At 40.0% G+C, this 16,791-nt stretch overlaps 1 protein-coding gene across 1 annotated transcript; it reads left to right on the forward strand.

The window, feature by feature from the left end:
• Positions 1-12,164: 12,164 nt before the first annotated feature.
• On the forward strand, positions 12,165-13,736 carry LOC139291479 (homeobox protein MSH-D-like). Its single transcript, XM_070913511.1, has 2 exons — positions 12,165-12,471; positions 13,030-13,736. Exons 1-2 carry the CDS (start codon positions 12,171-12,173, stop codon positions 13,476-13,478), a joined length of 750 nt encoding a protein of 249 aa, XP_070769612.1. The 5' UTR covers positions 12,165-12,170; the 3' UTR covers positions 13,479-13,736.
• The last annotated feature ends 3,055 nt before the right edge of the window (positions 13,737-16,791 follow it).

Consider the following 16,791-nt stretch of genomic DNA (forward strand, 5'->3'; position numbering starts at 1 on the left):
GGGACATAACCTGAATGTGATTTAATGTTGCAAGTTAACTTTGAGCCATTATGTGCAATACTTATTCTTTCCAGAAACAAGTCTCCGCAGTGTAAGTCATTTAACCCATATAAACCATGCAGTCATTTACACATTATTTGTTTCCTATTGTTCATGCTGATGTCTGCAAGGAAAAAAAAAAACTAATTTATACCTGAATTTATTTTTAAACATTAGTTTTGTGCTTATTTACTTATTTTGCTACTACCATGCTACTGTGATTGAAAACATTGTGTATATACTAGGTTGATAATGTATTTAGCATTTGCTATATTTTCAATTGAAATGTATAACTATCATTTTGATCAGATTTTTGTTATATTTTTGGGGTGATGTGTTAAACTCGTTGATGTGTCTAGTTTTTCTAATTGCTGTATTGTGCTCCACATTTTCAGATGAAAAGAATATTGATTATGTCTGTTAGTATTACTTGATTGCAAAATTTCAATAGTTTTTAATTGTATGCTGGGAAGGTTATATTTATTAACTTTTTTTTTACCTGATATCATTTTGATTTTTATTAAGTCATTTCACATTTATACGTAAGTTCCAATTTTTATATTTTCTTCCTGATTAATTTACGCTACAATACAGAAGTCAGTTTTTATAGTTGGTTTGTAGTATTGAAGTAAAACAAAGATCTAATGTCATATATTCATTTGCTGCCAACTGTTTGTAACTGTATGCATACATTTGAAGTATTTGTAATGTGAGATGTTGAACGAATAAAACAGCTGTGAGGAAGAATTATACGCCTAATGTTGATTTAACAAGAATTCCCCCCTTTTTTCAGTATTTTCTGACACGCCTGTGTTAATAGATTTCCCCCTGAAGGTTTTCTTGTAAATGAGAATCTCACACCTGATACCATTGTTATGTGACAGCACTTTTTTTGGCACATCTGGTGAGTAAAGTTGAATCAGGTCAGAGGTATTTATAGGCTGAGGTTTATTTCAGGCCTTAGTGAGTGCTATTTAGCTCACCCAAACCTCTTGCGTTTCATCTCAACAAAACCTTTTCGAGTCTAATAAAAGTATTTTTCTGAAGTGAAAGTACACATGGGTAACAAAATACCATGAATGAGGTCATTGGGAGATTTTACAACCCTAATGCATGTAAACATAATTACACTAAACAATGGCTCAATTCACAGTACTGAAATTCTTATTACAACAGGGAGGTCTTCCAAATAGATAGTGGTTTTGTCCTTATTGTTTTTTGAAATACTCAGAGGGAAATATTGTACTTTTTACTCCACTACATTCATTTATAGCTACTACTCTACAAATTAAGATTTGATGTACAATACTCTATTAGCTTAATGTGAAGCATTGTTTATAGATTAAGCTGCTGTATATACAATTATTAGAATTAGCCCCACCTCAACCAGCTGCAATAGTAAAATGCTACTTACACATTAATGCATCAGCAATAATATATATAATAATATATACTATAACACTAATATGATTCATTTTATGTACTTTTACGTTTAATTCTTTGAGTACATTTTGCTAATAATACTTAGTACCTTTACTTAAAGGATATGGATACTTCCTCCACTACTGCATCTTGGGAAAGCTGCTGTAGTTTCTCAGACTATAAACGCCCCTGAGGCTTTTCAGATATGGGTGTAATTTACATGAGTAAATATTAAGTAAGTGTTTAACTTGGAGAAATTTGGCTTTTTGAGACCTTTACATAGACACTCACTAATAATGCCGCCGCCTGCTGGCTGACAGTGTTACGTGCACAATTTAGGACCGTACAAAAGGGAAAACTAAGTCCAGACATTCAGTCAAGACGAGTGTGTCTCCCGTCTTTAATGTAGAGTTTAGAGGGGAAAAGGATGTCGCCAGTTAGGACCGTGTATGTGCCCCGTTTTAACTCACAGCTGGGCTCCAGTCAAAGAGATGAACAACAACCAGACGAGACTGACCCCCCCTCTCATCGCCAGAGGGACAAGCGCGGGAACAAGCGGTGCAACGTTCGGGGTGAAAAAACTCGGCCCCTTTTAAAAGTAAAGTTACCAAAGCTCCACAATCGCACTTTGTCCACGAAGCTGTTAAAGGACGACAACACACGGAGGAGGTGGATGTTAGAGCCCGCTGCAAATAAAACCAAGACAACTGAGAGCCCTGGAGGAGAAACACAGAGTAATGTTGCCTTAATGTTAGCTAGGAAAGGTTAGCTTAAGTTAGCTAGTTAGGTTTGCTGTAATGCTAGCTAGCTGGCTAGCAGTAGTTATTTGCCTGTAGACCAGTCATGGGGACCATTGCAGTTCAATACAGTATCCCTGCAGCAAACCTCTTTTGTATAAAGTTTTTTCAGATTTTGTCAGACGTTTTGATGGCTTTTTTAGTTTGTCGTGATGTGCACCAGATTGGATTAAATAGTTGTCATTAAACTGTTATTGTGTCCACTGCCAGACTTAACATCTATTTCACCTCAAGTTACCTACACAGATGCTGCTCTGTTACTTTATTATCACAAAGATCTAGTCAGATCAGCTTCCAAAGGTTTAAATCTTAAAAATGGGTGACTGTGGTTTTAATTAATAGTTTATTTAAGAGTGTAGCTAGCTAGACAATACAATATTAAAGCTGTTTTATTAAAATAGGCAGAACTAAGCCTAAGGACGCTATGAACCAGTACTGTATATTGTGGGTAGACTGTCAACACAAGCCTCATTTTCACATTTAGTTTTTGTTCTCAGGTGCTGGCACTGATTCTGACTCTATTGGTGGAGATGTTTTCTTTTTCTCCCGAAGAGCCACCAACACACCAATCAACGGGAAGGAAAAGGTAGGCCATATGCAAAGTATCGGTGATGTGCAATGACAGAATAATGGAAGAAGACATTGAACAAAGGAATAACAATAGACTCAAAAAACGTTTTAGTTCAATTATGTTGATCTCAAAATGATTGTGGGTTCAACCTAATGACAAACAAAAAAATCAAACATGGTAACGTTAATTAACTAGCCGCTACCATACTTCTTTCTTCCTCCTGGGAATGTGTCCCCTGTCCTGGATAGGTCAAGCCTGCAGTTCTTAGGACCATCTCCAAGATGCTGGAGGAGAACCAGCTTATCAGACAGAGACTGACCGTCCTCAGCCATGCCAGCTGAGGCTGCACTGACTGACAGAAAGGGCATTATCAGTGTTTCTCCACAAGTTCTCATTAGTTCCTTAAGCACTGGGGAGGGTGGGGGGGGTGGAAACCATTGTTACAACAAGGCACAATTTGGTGTTTCATCTGTATTTCTGCTTACTGGTGATGTGCTGTGAGACTATAAAGCAATGTGCATACAAATGTATTTGTCGAAGAGAGAGTCTCTTAATTATCCACCAGAGGGCACCACCTCCTCTAATATTAATGTCTGCTGTAGGAGGTTCAGTTATTGGTCCCAACACTATATACTCTTGTACTGTAGACCCTTTTTACTACCCTCTCACAGACATTCACAGTGACATCAGGAAACTAATAAATGTCTGATCTTGTGTATTAATGATGCGTACTATGACTTTTTTAATTTTTCACTCTCAAAACGTAAAAGTTAAATTTGGTACTTATCTTATAAGCTAACCTAATTTGGAAAAGCTGCTACTTTGTCAGCTTCTGTTCACGTACAAGTTTTAAAAGAGAATAGTGCTGAGGATGTTTGGCTTTATTGTCATTGTTCTATCAGTTATAGCATTTTTCATTAATAAACAAAAAGTGGTCAATGATATTAAAAAAGGGTGTTGACCTGAACTTGTTCAACAAACATTTCAGTGATTAATCTTTCAACAGAGGGTTCAAGTTTAATCCCTTTATCAGGATTTATGTTAGTAAATGAAGAGAGCAGCATATGGCTGTGATTATTTTAACTGTAAAATAATTGCTGTTAAACCACGGACAATTTACTTGAAATTGTTCTGCAGTTTCTTAATGTTTTGATTGATGAGCCTCATTGCCTCCGTGTTTAGAGGCCAGTTGTTTTTATACGCTTTTCTGCCGTGAACACAACATGGCAGCCTTATCAGAGTTCCCTCTAAAGTTCAGAGAAGTGTTGCGTCTGCAAGTACAGTATGTGCTCTCATATACACCAGTGGAGGATTGAATTCAGTTAGATGGTGAGAGGCCCGTATTTACTACAGCTGTGAATGTTTTCAACACATTTTCACAAAGGTATTTGTTGTAGCCTTTCAATGTTTATAGGCTTATCATACAGTATGTTTGTTGAGTTGTCCTGGCACCTGTGGTCATTAATGCGATCATTTTTCTCAGCTCCTCGCATGTTTTACCTGCACCTGCAGCCTTTCATTCAAAACAAGTTTGATGACAAGTTACATTCTCAAACTAATTGAGCTGGTTTGAACAACATGAACAACACATTGTGATTTGGGCACTGTGTCAGTACCCTGTATATAATACAACTACAAGCAGCTTGGATGTACTGAGTAACGATGCTTTGACTCTGAATCTTTATGTTCATGATGTTCTCTGCGGCAAATCGAGCTGGTGGTTTTGAATCAGTAAACAGGCGGTTTATAGAGAGTGTTTTTACAGCATTGAGGATAAATGGCTGTTGGGGTGGTGATTAGCAGTTAACAGGCCTTTTAATCAGAGCTGCGGTCTACTAGGAGACTGGCAGACTGTGGCAGCTGTACCTCCAGACCACACTGCAAAGCCTGTTGACCAGCGGTTGGCTGCATTGTTTATATGGACTGAGGCCCCAGGATGTTGTGCAGTCTGAAACAAGCTGGTTCTGATGTTCAGGACATGTTCAGAAAATGACGTAGTCAGCAGAGACAGATAGGGAGGAGACCAGTAAAAGACACTGAGCTATAAAATGTGATGTAAAGCAATAAAGTATTAAGTATTGTTTGGGCCTAGCTGTGAATTCATGTTTACATACAGCTGCCTTCTGTCGTTGCAGCTTTAAAATGCAAAGCCTCTGTTTGGATTCTAGGCAGCTTTCTGTGGTTGGAGTGCATGTTGGGTTTATTCAAATGCTGGCAGATAGCAGCTGGGTGCGCTTCTGCCTCCGATGATGATGGATGATTCATTATGTTTTCACACCTACTGTACCACATCCTGACTGAAACAGCTCAATGTGAGAAACTTGATAATGGGAGTTAGATACCTGGTAATGTCAGCAGGTCTGAGAACTTTACACTGCAGACTCTGACCGGACAAACACAGCTTTAAACAGAGCCAACCACCTGTCGGCTGAGAGCACAATAACTAGCAGGTGAGCTATCTCCCACAATGACTTGTTCGCTCTCTTTTTTATTCAGTGAATCCTCAACAAAAGTGCTGTGTCGCTTTGGTCGAACGTTTTCACTGTAGTACGTACACCTCCATTGATAAGAAGTCACACTGTCAACACGAACAGAAGATCCATAGTCTCCACCTGCGTTGAATTACCGCTTTTTTTCCCATCTTTCATAACTGCAACCTCTGGTTGAGTTTCATCACACGACACAATATACATGGACTGATTACAGATGTGTACATTTTTATCTAGTGGATAAATATTGAACTTAACCTGTGTTTCTTGGCCATTTTTGGGCACGTCAACAAACATTGATTATCGCCTCATAAAGTTGTTATGGCAGATCTAAGTCCAAAATTCACTCTACTTTTAGCTCTGTTTTGGTCTTCACCAACTCCTGAGTTAAATGTCTGTCTTTTTAGCTACTAAATGTGCCACTATGTTCACCAGCTAGTTTTTAACTTTACTTGTCAGCTGTTTGGTGCTGGGCCGGTAGTGTACAGTGGGTTAATCAGAACTTTTTCTCTAAAAGCAGCGGCCTGCTGGGTCTGGAAAAAAGTGAACCAAAACAATCAAGTTGATGGCTTTTAAACCAAAACAACGATTTAAAAGATTTAAAAGAAAATTCTCCAGAGAGCTGAGTGAACTGCGAAGTACGATGATAATTGTCTGTGGGTTTGTCACCACAAGTTACCCCTTTCACATTACTCATAGTCATTTCATCCATCGTTGGTATAACTAAGAGTCTATACAGCCTTGCTAGCCGCTCTGAATTTGTACTTGGGCACAGTAGTGCTTTGAGCTAAATGCTAACATCAGCGATGTTTAGGAGGTACAATGTTTACTATCTTAGTTTAGTGTGCTGGTATGCTAACATTTACTAATTAGCACTAAACACAAAGTACAGATGAGGATGATAGTAATGTCATTAGTTTTGCAGGTATTAGTGGACAAACTAAAAATTTGACCCGATAGTGGCGCTAGAGGATGAATCAGGGGATCACCAAAAGTCATTATGATTCATCAACTGGAACCAAATTTCATGACAATCCATTCAATAGTTGTTTATTTGTATATTTCAGTCTGGGCCAAAGTAGACTGCCTGACAGATGGATAGATAAAAATATAGATTAAAATGGCTTTAAAGGAAAAAATAGTTTTAAAAATGTAATCGAAATCCCCGAGCTGTTAGGCTGTGAGAAAAAAGGCCTTGACATGTCCAATACAGAAAACTGAATCCAACATGGTGAATGCCTTAAATGCACGCCTTTCTTATTAAATGTTCAAAATGAGATTTTGTTGTAAACAGAAGATGTTAACCCTAATCCAGCACGTAAGGAGAAGCAACCACATCATTCTTAAAAATATGTGGTTTGACAGCATATTAACACATCCCTTCCTTTCATCCCTGAAAGAATGAAGGAAATATGTGGAAGAATAATAATCACATTTTGCTGAACCGTAATGCGATTATGGTGCCGCGTGTGTTTTATATAGATACCAACTCCTTAAGAGCATTTCATTATTTCCACTGCCAGACGGAGTTCAGGGTGTTGAAATTTGCAGGAAAACAAACACTGTCACAGAGTTTCATCAGCCTTAATTCAATCAACAGGCAGCATCCTTTGCAAGCCAAGAGCAAACTGTTGTGAAGTGTTAGTGTCTCTTTTAGCTCTGGTGGCATCTGCAGAGGAACAGAAGACACATGAAGCCACTAGGCTTTCCTCCAGGCTCAAGAATGTAGGTGAGTTTGGTCAAAACTAAAAAAGGAGTGGTTCCTGCTTTCTTTAATCCTGTCTCAATCTGAGCGGGTTTGGGTCTGCTGTAAGATGATTGATGTGAATATGTAGTTGATTAGGTGCATTTAGAAGTTGCCAAAAGGACCCGACAACTTAGCCTTGCAGCTGAAACACCCTCAGTTAAAATTATATTTTTGTCAATTATCTTTTAATCTCTAGATTTATCTTTACTATAAAGATAAAGTTAAAATGTTCTGTTTTAACTTTATATTTAATTTTTTTTAATTCTGTGTTAGCATCAGGTTGTAAATCATGAAATAGTTCTCAAGTCTAATAGATCACAGATAATGCTGTGTAGTAATTGTGAATACTTTCTGTCATTTGTAAAATTCTCTCCAGAGGCCATGACAAATGAGGGCAAGATAGTTAGGTAGATGGATAGCAAGATAGGAAAGGTGATGTTTTACACTACAGTGTAATCACTCTGCCATGTGGAAAGGCGCCACTCTCCCTCCCTGCAGATGGTGACTGTGTTTGTGTGTCCGGGGGTTGCGTTCAAGTGTAAAGGAAACTAAGGACATGGTTTACTTTATGTACTTTACTTTTTGTGTTTTAGCTCGATGTTCATTAATCCACATTTGGATTGGTTTTAAGCAGTATGGTCTTTGAAGTGGCTCATGCAGTACTAATGGCTGCATATCTGCACGTGGAAGAGTTCAGTGGCATGAAGTTGCTGTTAGTTCCTCATTGCTAATAATATGCAGCACTGAGCCTAAATAACCATACAGCAGCACACTTTTTTGTATATGTGAAATATTTCTGTCACTGTCTGAATCGTATATGATGACTAATATTTCCCAACTGTTAATATGTGTAAAAAATGCATGTGATTCAGGAAGAAGTTTTGAATGATACATTTGTGGTTTGCTATTTGCAGTAAATGTGCGTCACAGTTTAAAAACGTCCTGACGTGGAACCAGACTCAGATATTTTATCACATGCACATTTGCACAACTGTAATTTGTTGTGGCAAGATGGGGATTTACTGTAGCTACAGTGCTTTCGTCAGTCAGGGGCTTTCTTAATTTGTTTAGGCTTTTTTAATGATATAAACAGACTTGCTTCAAATGACAATGTGTGGAAACACAATGAAGTGCTGAGATATCCATCAACTAACCATGAAGTAATGATTGCACTCACTGACGGGCCTGAAGAAGCAATAATGAGAAAACACATCCCAAGAGATAAATACGCTCTCAGACTGATGCTGGTTTCGTCTTTGTCCTCACAAGTCACATTAAAATGACATGTAGACATTATTATATTTGCATTTTATAGCCATGTTATCCTTCAAAACTAAATATATATATAGCATAATTATAGTATTTTTGTTGTCCCAGTTTAATTGTACTAGTGCTGGACTAAAGTCCTCCATTTCCATTTGTATGGCAATGTCCTAATCAGTTCCCACCATGGATCCTTGTCAGAGCTAAAATTGTGACACTTATTAAACCTTAATTTAAATCAGCTTCAGGGGCCACAACTAATGGTAATCTTCCTCTCTGTGCTTTTGACTGTTACGATGTTGGAAGCAGAGAGGTACATTCATATACATCGATATGCAGAACAAGACAATTTAAGAAAGTGCACTCTAACCACCATTCTTCAGTAAATAAACAGTTTTGGGAGTGGTGGGTGTCAGCTTTATAACACAGGACTCATCTGAAGGCATGCAGGCCAAAATGCACCCCAAATAAACTCCTCTCCTTAGATTTAGGAAAACAACTTAAGAGCTCATTTTGCTTTTAGCTGTAATCTATTGTACCCTGTACTTACAACGACATTACACATCAGTTATCCTGAAGTTGTCCGTGGTTGTGCCTTTCTTTTTTTATGGGCAGTTTATTTTGACTGTCTCCAGATGAAATATTGATTCAGGCTTGATTGCCTGTGATGGCTACAGTGTAAAAGTCTGTGGGTTGTTGCGTGTTAGTGTGTTTGACTCAGCTTTGAACATGATGAAGCATGTCCTGGAAGCAACGCCGTGGCTGAAGTAGATGCAAACCTCACTTTGTAAAACTGTGGAAGGTTATATGGTCATATTTCACATGTAAAACACAAGTTGAGGACCGAGATTTTGTATTCCGCACGCGACTTGTGATTTATAACTGCATCCTGTAAAGATCATAAATAAGCTTTTTATCCTCTCAAGTGTGTGTGGATCTTTGAAAAAAAGCACTTAACATAACAAAGTTTTTACAGTTGCAAACTGTAGACATTTGAGCCATGTGTGTGTACATTTATGTGTGAATGTGTGTGTATGCGTACTTCACACTGTTGCTAGCAGAACTAATGCAGGTGAAGCCAGGCGGAAGAGAGAGCAGTGCTAATTGGTGTTTGGGGCGATCAATGTGACTTGAGGACGTTAGCTCTCTGGTCTGCTGCTGCTCTGCCCCATATGGAGACACTCGGACTCTGTAACCTTTGCTTGGACAGTCAGGCTGCACCAGCTCTGTCTGCCCCCCCCCCCCAGACCCAGCAGGAACTCTCTCAGCACTGAGACCAGTGGACAGCAGCGAGGTATTTGGGCCTGGTTACTGGAGGAAAGACTACAAAGACAGATTACACTGGTGGAAGATAATAGGGGGCATGTTATGTACTGCTGGATCACCCTCAAATAATTTCAAAATCAGGCTACTTCTGGTTATGTGCTAATGTACTAGACTAGCTAATTAAGCTCAAACACATCAATACTCCTATTCTATGGATGATTGTCTAATGAGTGAACAGTGGAAACAACAAAGAACTGCTGCTGCTTCTTCCCCTAATGTACCTCCGTGCTGCAAATCCTGCTGTTGTTACTGCTAATCTTGCTTCTGCTGCTCCTACAGATACTGTAGCTTTAACTGTAATAGCCAAAACCACTGCTAGTGTTTCTATTTAATCTGCTGATATCACTTCTTTTAACTCGTCCATTTGAACCTGCCTCTCGACAAGAAATTGGATCAACCAATCAGCTCTGTGACACACGTTCACTCATGACAGCTGTCTCTGCATAGATCCACAGAGGGTTTACATACGTCTTCAAAAGAGGGTGTGCTTTTACTTTATGAGATCGAGTTTGAATTACATGGTAAAATCATATAGTATGTTCTATTTTGGATTAAGAAATCGATGCATTTTTGCTAGTTAGTGATTTAAAACAATTGTATACAGTATGTGACCAGCAGGTTAAACATTTTTTCCTCCTGCTTTCAAGAATATAATATGCAACTTGATGACATGGTCTTAAATCGGCAATGCTTACCATTCTTATCATGATAAATGTGACTTAAAAAAATAATAATGTTGTTATTTACAATTTCATTGTTTTTCCAACTTTACTACTTCCCTTACTAACGCCTACAGCCAACCATCTTGCTGTTTGTTACCCCCGAACTAATTGGATTCTACAGAGATGTAGTTGTCGTTAGTAGCCTTTGGGTGAACGTTTCCAATAAGTCTTGATCCTCTAAATTATTCAGTTTTGTTTAAATTTCAAACATATGCACGCACACACACACACACACACACACACACACACCCAGGTGTGCATGCACTCCATAAAGCTATCTGCAGGAAGCACACTGAAATGACAGATTCATTGATTCAGTAATTGATTTGCATGTGTTTGAGAGTCAGCTCATGCTGGGCGAGCACTTTGGTACATATGGAGACTAATGATGTTGAGGCACTGGGGAGTGGAGCCCCTGATGCCACTGTAATCCTGCTGATTACAGAGAGTCTCTCTGAGGGCTGATCACAGGGATCCGGACAGCACACAGTCACCTCACAGGTGGCCTTTGTATGTGTGGGCATCTGTATGAGACACGCATACGGTAGACAAGGAGACAGACACGAGAGTATAGATAGAAACTGGGAGCAGACTATAGGACACAGCATGCAATGAGCACATTAATTTTGCATCAGCTGCTGTGCATGTATTTTCTTGGCTGAATGAACAACAAATCTCACTCAGAATGACATTAAACCTTCTGCTGTTCATCTCTCTTTATCAGTTTTAACATCCGTGCCCTTCTTGGCTGGTTTCCAGGATGTTGCATGGCCTCATCCCATCCGTGAGTGGTTAGAGGCCATGTTTAGGATGGCTAGAGCTGCTGTTGTTCTTCTCATGATGCTTCCTAATACTCTGGAGCCCTACAGGTACGAGCTTCAAACAGGCACGAGACGCCTCTGTCTCCACTGACAGAGCAGGGGCTGGGACTAATCGCAGCGGGCGCCACACACCTCAGGAAGGTAGCAATTTTCCATCATTACCGTTAAATCCTGCTTAAAAGAACCGGATTCCACAGGCCTAATTACAAGGTGTTAATAATAACAATGTAATGACAGTCATTTTAAAGCCTGCCCAAAACCATAATCCATCTCCCAACTGACTCCAACATTTAAGTGTGTGGTTGCCTTACAGTGATATCTGAAATTTAAAAGCGCCATGATTGTTATTGATTACTCCCACAGTTGGTGTGTCAGGTCCTGCAAGTCAGGACTTGAATTAGGCGCTCTGTTGGCTTTTGTTAAGAGGAAATACAGCTCTTCAGATGTCACAGAGGATTGATTTACATATATGAATAGGGTTTTTTTTCCCACAACAGACCAGGCCTCAGTCTCATCCAAAGCTCCTATGCATTAATTCAGAACATCAAGCAGGACTATTTTTCCGTGCTTTTAGTGTCGACTAAAGGTTTACAGTTTGTAGAGTGAATAAAATACTGTTACTGTCAGTAAGTATGATAAAGAATCATTCTTCTCCCTGTGTAATCACTGCTGAATGAGGCTGATGGTCTAGTTGGGGGTGTGGCATCACAGGGATCCCGTCCAGAGCGCCCCAAGCACACCGTCCAATCACAAGTCTTCCCCCTGCTCCAGGATCAGGACGCATCATTGGCTAAAAGTCCCGAGAACCTCCCAAAGTTTTTCCAGCAGCAATTTTGTCAACTTTGTAACAATTTACTCCGACAACTTCCTCAACGTGTGGACGCTGCATGTTTGCTCTCCGTGACAAAGAGGTATGTGTTTCCTGGGTTGGAATTAGATATCGATCCCGACCTCCCAAAAAGGAACAGAAAGCATGTCTTCCCCTGGAGACTGGAGAGACGAAGTTTCAACAGACGAGGATGCGCAGCCATCGCGGCTGAAGAGGCGCACGGCGCAGGTGTCCTGCCTGCCGTTCAGCGTGGAGGCGCTCATGTCGGACAGGAGGCCGCTGAATGCGACCGAGAGAAAAGAGGGACATTACTCCCTGAAAGACGATCAGACCCACAGGCCGGATGTCTTCTCCCAACAATTAGTGTCTATTAAATCAGAGCCGTCGGAACGAGGAGACTGTGCGTCTTGGATATCCAGCCCCATTAAGACGTCAACACCACCCCGTAAGTGACCCGATCATCGTTTCACGTCTGGGTGCCTTAAATCACCCAAAGGAAAGATTCAATCTAACATGTTTAACATATGAAAAGTTTGAGGTGAAAATCCCGGTTCATAACGGAAACATTTAGGGAGGAGAGGAGTTGGGCCAAAGTCTAATAAATATATAAATATATATAAAAAAAAATGTTAAAGCAAATGAATACACATGAAAGGCAGAACAATAAGAAATGTGATAAGACAGTAAATTCTAATGTCATTTTTAAATATTCATTACAAATTCCCATCACAATCCCCAAAAGGTTAAAGTAATGATCAACTGTCCAAAACTCAAAGATAATCCGTTTAAAATAGCAACAAACAGGGAAAACAGGGTTTAGACTTTTTCCTTGATAAATTAATCAATCAATTATCAAAATTGTTGTCAAGTAATATTCTGTCAAACAACCAACTGAATAATCGACTAATCGTTTCAGCCCTAATTCAGTTATTTGGATATTAAACTAATGAAGTTGTGTATTATAATTTAACTGTAAATGAAACAACCTTCTCGTGTCCTGCAGGGCAGCTCAGTCCAGCTGTCTGCCCATTGAGGAAGCACAAAACCAACCGCAAGCCTCGCACTCCCTTCACCACCACGCAGCTCCTGGCCCTGGAGAGGAAGTTTCGTCAGAAGCAGTACCTGTCCATCGCAGAGCGGGCCGAGTTCTCCTCCTCCCTGTCGCTGTCCGAGACCCAGGTCAAGATCTGGTTCCAAAACCGGCGAGCTAAAGCCAAGAGGCTTCAGGAGTCCGAGGTGGAGAAACTCAAAATAGCGACTGGCATTGGGCCCAAAGCTGTATTCCACCCGGGCTTCTCGTCCTTCAGTTTCCCCCTCAGTGTTAACCTGCAGGCTGGATCAGCAGCGCTCTACGGACTGGGCTGCTCGTACGGCCGCAGCCCCATTCTCCCTGCTGCACATCTGGCCATGTACGCCTCGCAGGTCGGCCACAGCCTGTTCCACCTCTCCTGAGAGGAAGCAGCATTGTTCAGAGTGCTGTGGATCTGGATGTGTGTATCGTGAAGTCATGCACCTTATAAAAAGACTTGATTAAAGGCCCGAAGAGGAGCTGAAGCTTCATGGTCTTCACTGCGCTTGAGTTATAAGGAGAATTTATAAATGCCATTTTACTGTTCACAAGAGACTCTATGGAAGGACGAGGATGCAGCATCTCCAAGATCCTTCTTTACTGTTTGCCAACGCTGATTCAGCAGGGGTCACTGATAATGAATGGATTATTGACCAGGCCATGTGTATGTGATTATTGTCTTGAATACCAGATTGCATTTATTATATCCTTTTTGATTAGATTGTTCTACTCTTCTTGTGTTTCCTGGATGATTCCAGCATTGGGAATATCATTTTACACTTGTTAGCCTTGAATACTTCAGGGATGTTTTCTATCATACTCCTCTAATAATAAGAGGATACAGTTGGAGAATGACAGTTTGGCCTGGTGAAGTGCAAGCTTGCTTAAAAGCCAAGTGACTTATATTTATTTATGATAACACTTAGATTCATTTATATCATGATGCATATCTACATTTCTAAAAGTTAATATTTTATGTGTTTGACATTACATTAAAGCCTTTAGTTAACCCTCTGTTTTGTTCTCTTTGCTTGTTTGTGGCATACATACATACATAGTGATGGATCTCCTCATTTACCTGGTGAGCTAACTCTAGCCTTGCTCGAATGCAGCCATCTAGTGATGTTGCTGATGATGTATTGCAGCTCTTCAATTGAGTCTGGTGGCCCTTCTGCTTCTGACCTCCAGCTGCCTCCTCGTGTGTACTCCACATCCAGCATGATGCCCTCTGGTTCTTGCGAGCTGTGTTTTTTTTTTTTCCACAAATGCTCAGAGCAGTTAGAAAACACCATACTGATGATGCCAGGAAGCCTCTTGATCAGATCGCTGTGACGCTTGAGATCTGCAGTGATAGAGTAGGGGCTGATATTTCGAGGCTTTTCCCTCCTCTCACAGCACTTTGAGCTCCACCAGATAGAGTTTTTGTCGACATTTAGTGTTATGGATTACCATTTGAAATTCTATGAAAAAGACCAATGTAGCGTGCTGGATGAACGGTTTAGTTCCATGGCTGCTCTTCTTATTGCTGGGTTAGGGTTAGGATTGGCCTCTCCTCCCCTAGTTTGGATTTGTTGCTTAAGAAAGTATCCAAAACTCACAGTTTTTGGGTTTAGAGTGTGTTGAGTCGTATAAATTTAAACCCATTTGTGTTTTGCATTATGTAAGCTGATTAGTTGTCCATAGTATATTAACTATGTAAATCATTTTGGCCTAATGACATTGCAGCAATCTTAAATGCTAAACATGTGTTAAATGTTGAGGGAATTGTTGTGATGGTGCTCTTAAAAAATGTTCCAAGGCTGCTTTGTCTTAGACAATAAAGCATCATTTGCTTTGAGGAAAACGACCTACACATTGCAGCTCAGACAAAGTTGCATGTGCATGTTGAAGTCATGGTATCCCTCTGAAACTTTACGTTGAGTTTCTGTATTCATTAATCAAGAAACCTTTGAAGTAAGGAAGCTTTGCGCAACGAACCAAAACATATTAGTCGAACCACTGAACTATTTAGATTACTAATCTGCTTTAGAGCTTTGCACTGGAGATTGAGAGCGTGGTATGATACTGTACGGCTGTCTGCACCTCACATGTATGTGTTGTACGGGTGGGTGTTCAACTGGGTGGCCCAAGTGAGGAGGTGTCGCACTCTTTAATGAATATGTATTCAGTCAAATTTCTCTCTAAAGATGTGAAATTATCTTTTGCAAAAAAATTGATGTTTTCTGCAAATAGCACATCTCACACTGTCTTAACTGCAAACATGTGTTTTCGTATTGCTCTTGGAAATCACAGAGGTTGAGATTTATACGTTTGATGTGAGCTGTATTTTTAAACTGTATACTTTAAATGAACTCAGTCTCTCCCTGTGAACTTTGTAAGGCAGCATTATATCAGGCTGTCCCTTAGCAGTCGCTGGTTTAATTGTCCTTGTCCGTGAATTCTGACTCCAAAACTCTGTGAAATTATATGTGTAGACTCAGCGATAACAGCACGGGGCATTATATGGTCTCTCTCTCTCGCTCATTCTCTCCTCTTCTGTAAACTTGGGGAAAGCTTGTTACTATTAGCACATATTTCACAGTCCATTTGCTCTCCTCCATTTTGAAATTAACCCGGCATTAAGCTGATAGTGAGGTCTCTAATGGCTTTGATTGCCCAATAACCCCGACATCCAGTTTCAGATGTTTTCAATGTGAAACCTTAGAGGAGGAAACGATCTCAGCCCAGAGTGGAGCAGCTGAAAGAGAGACTGACTCTTATCATGATTAAATACATGAATATAAAACCAAAGGAATCAAAACCAGCACAAAATCAATGTGCAAATTTGACAAAGAATGACATTATTTTAATGTAAATGTGCTCTGAGAAGCTATTTGAATACTGACTGAGCTAATCTGAGTTTCACAGGCAGAATAGTCGATGGGAGTTCAAGTCATGCTCGCTTTATATTCTCAGCCGAGAGAAGGAGCTCCAGCAGAGCTCATAGAGGCTTAAAGGACAGGTCCACATTTTGACAAGTCTATCTTAATACAAAACTCATATGTACATTGAAACAGTTTCTGGTCGCTGTGATCATTCCTCCTCTTCATACTGGCTGTGAGGAGATTCAAACAGTCCTGATCTGTGCAAAACTGCTTTCTAAAGTTCAGCTGATGATAATATGAGGCTTCAGCAGTCTGAATCAGACAAATCAAGTGTACCAAATTACCTCTTTAGTTTGCCTGGACAGTGTGTTCTTGCTCCATTAACTTAAAGACGAAATTTTGTTCTGAAATGACTGTAACTTTGGCGAAATACATTTTAGCGTAGAAGGAGAACTGTGGATGTTGTCCCCTATTTCTTACATTGGAGGCTATCTCTTCAGGGCCCATGCGGATGGACATGAGGAACACTGATTTTAATGTACATCTGGGCATATGAATATTGCTTTGAGACAGAAAATGTGAATCTATCCTTTATATTTCTGCTTTTTGCATTTATTTTCACCATTATGTTGCATGAAAGATCTTCATTTTCAGCAATCTGTCCTATATTAAGACAAGTGTTCAAGAACTGGTAAATGTCTTTTACAGAGATATAATCAGCATGCCAGCACATAAGCCTTGTTCTCAACCTAAGGGTGTTGCGGTTCTGCCATATATCCACTAGGTGTAGCAGCTTCCCATCTGTTGCTGTTGCACTGATTTCAACAAGGCC

This window comes from Enoplosus armatus, chromosome 10 (genome assembly GCF_043641665.1).
Source record: "Enoplosus armatus isolate fEnoArm2 chromosome 10, fEnoArm2.hap1, whole genome shotgun sequence".
NCBI lineage: Eukaryota > Metazoa > Chordata > Actinopteri > Centrarchiformes > Enoplosidae > Enoplosus > Enoplosus armatus.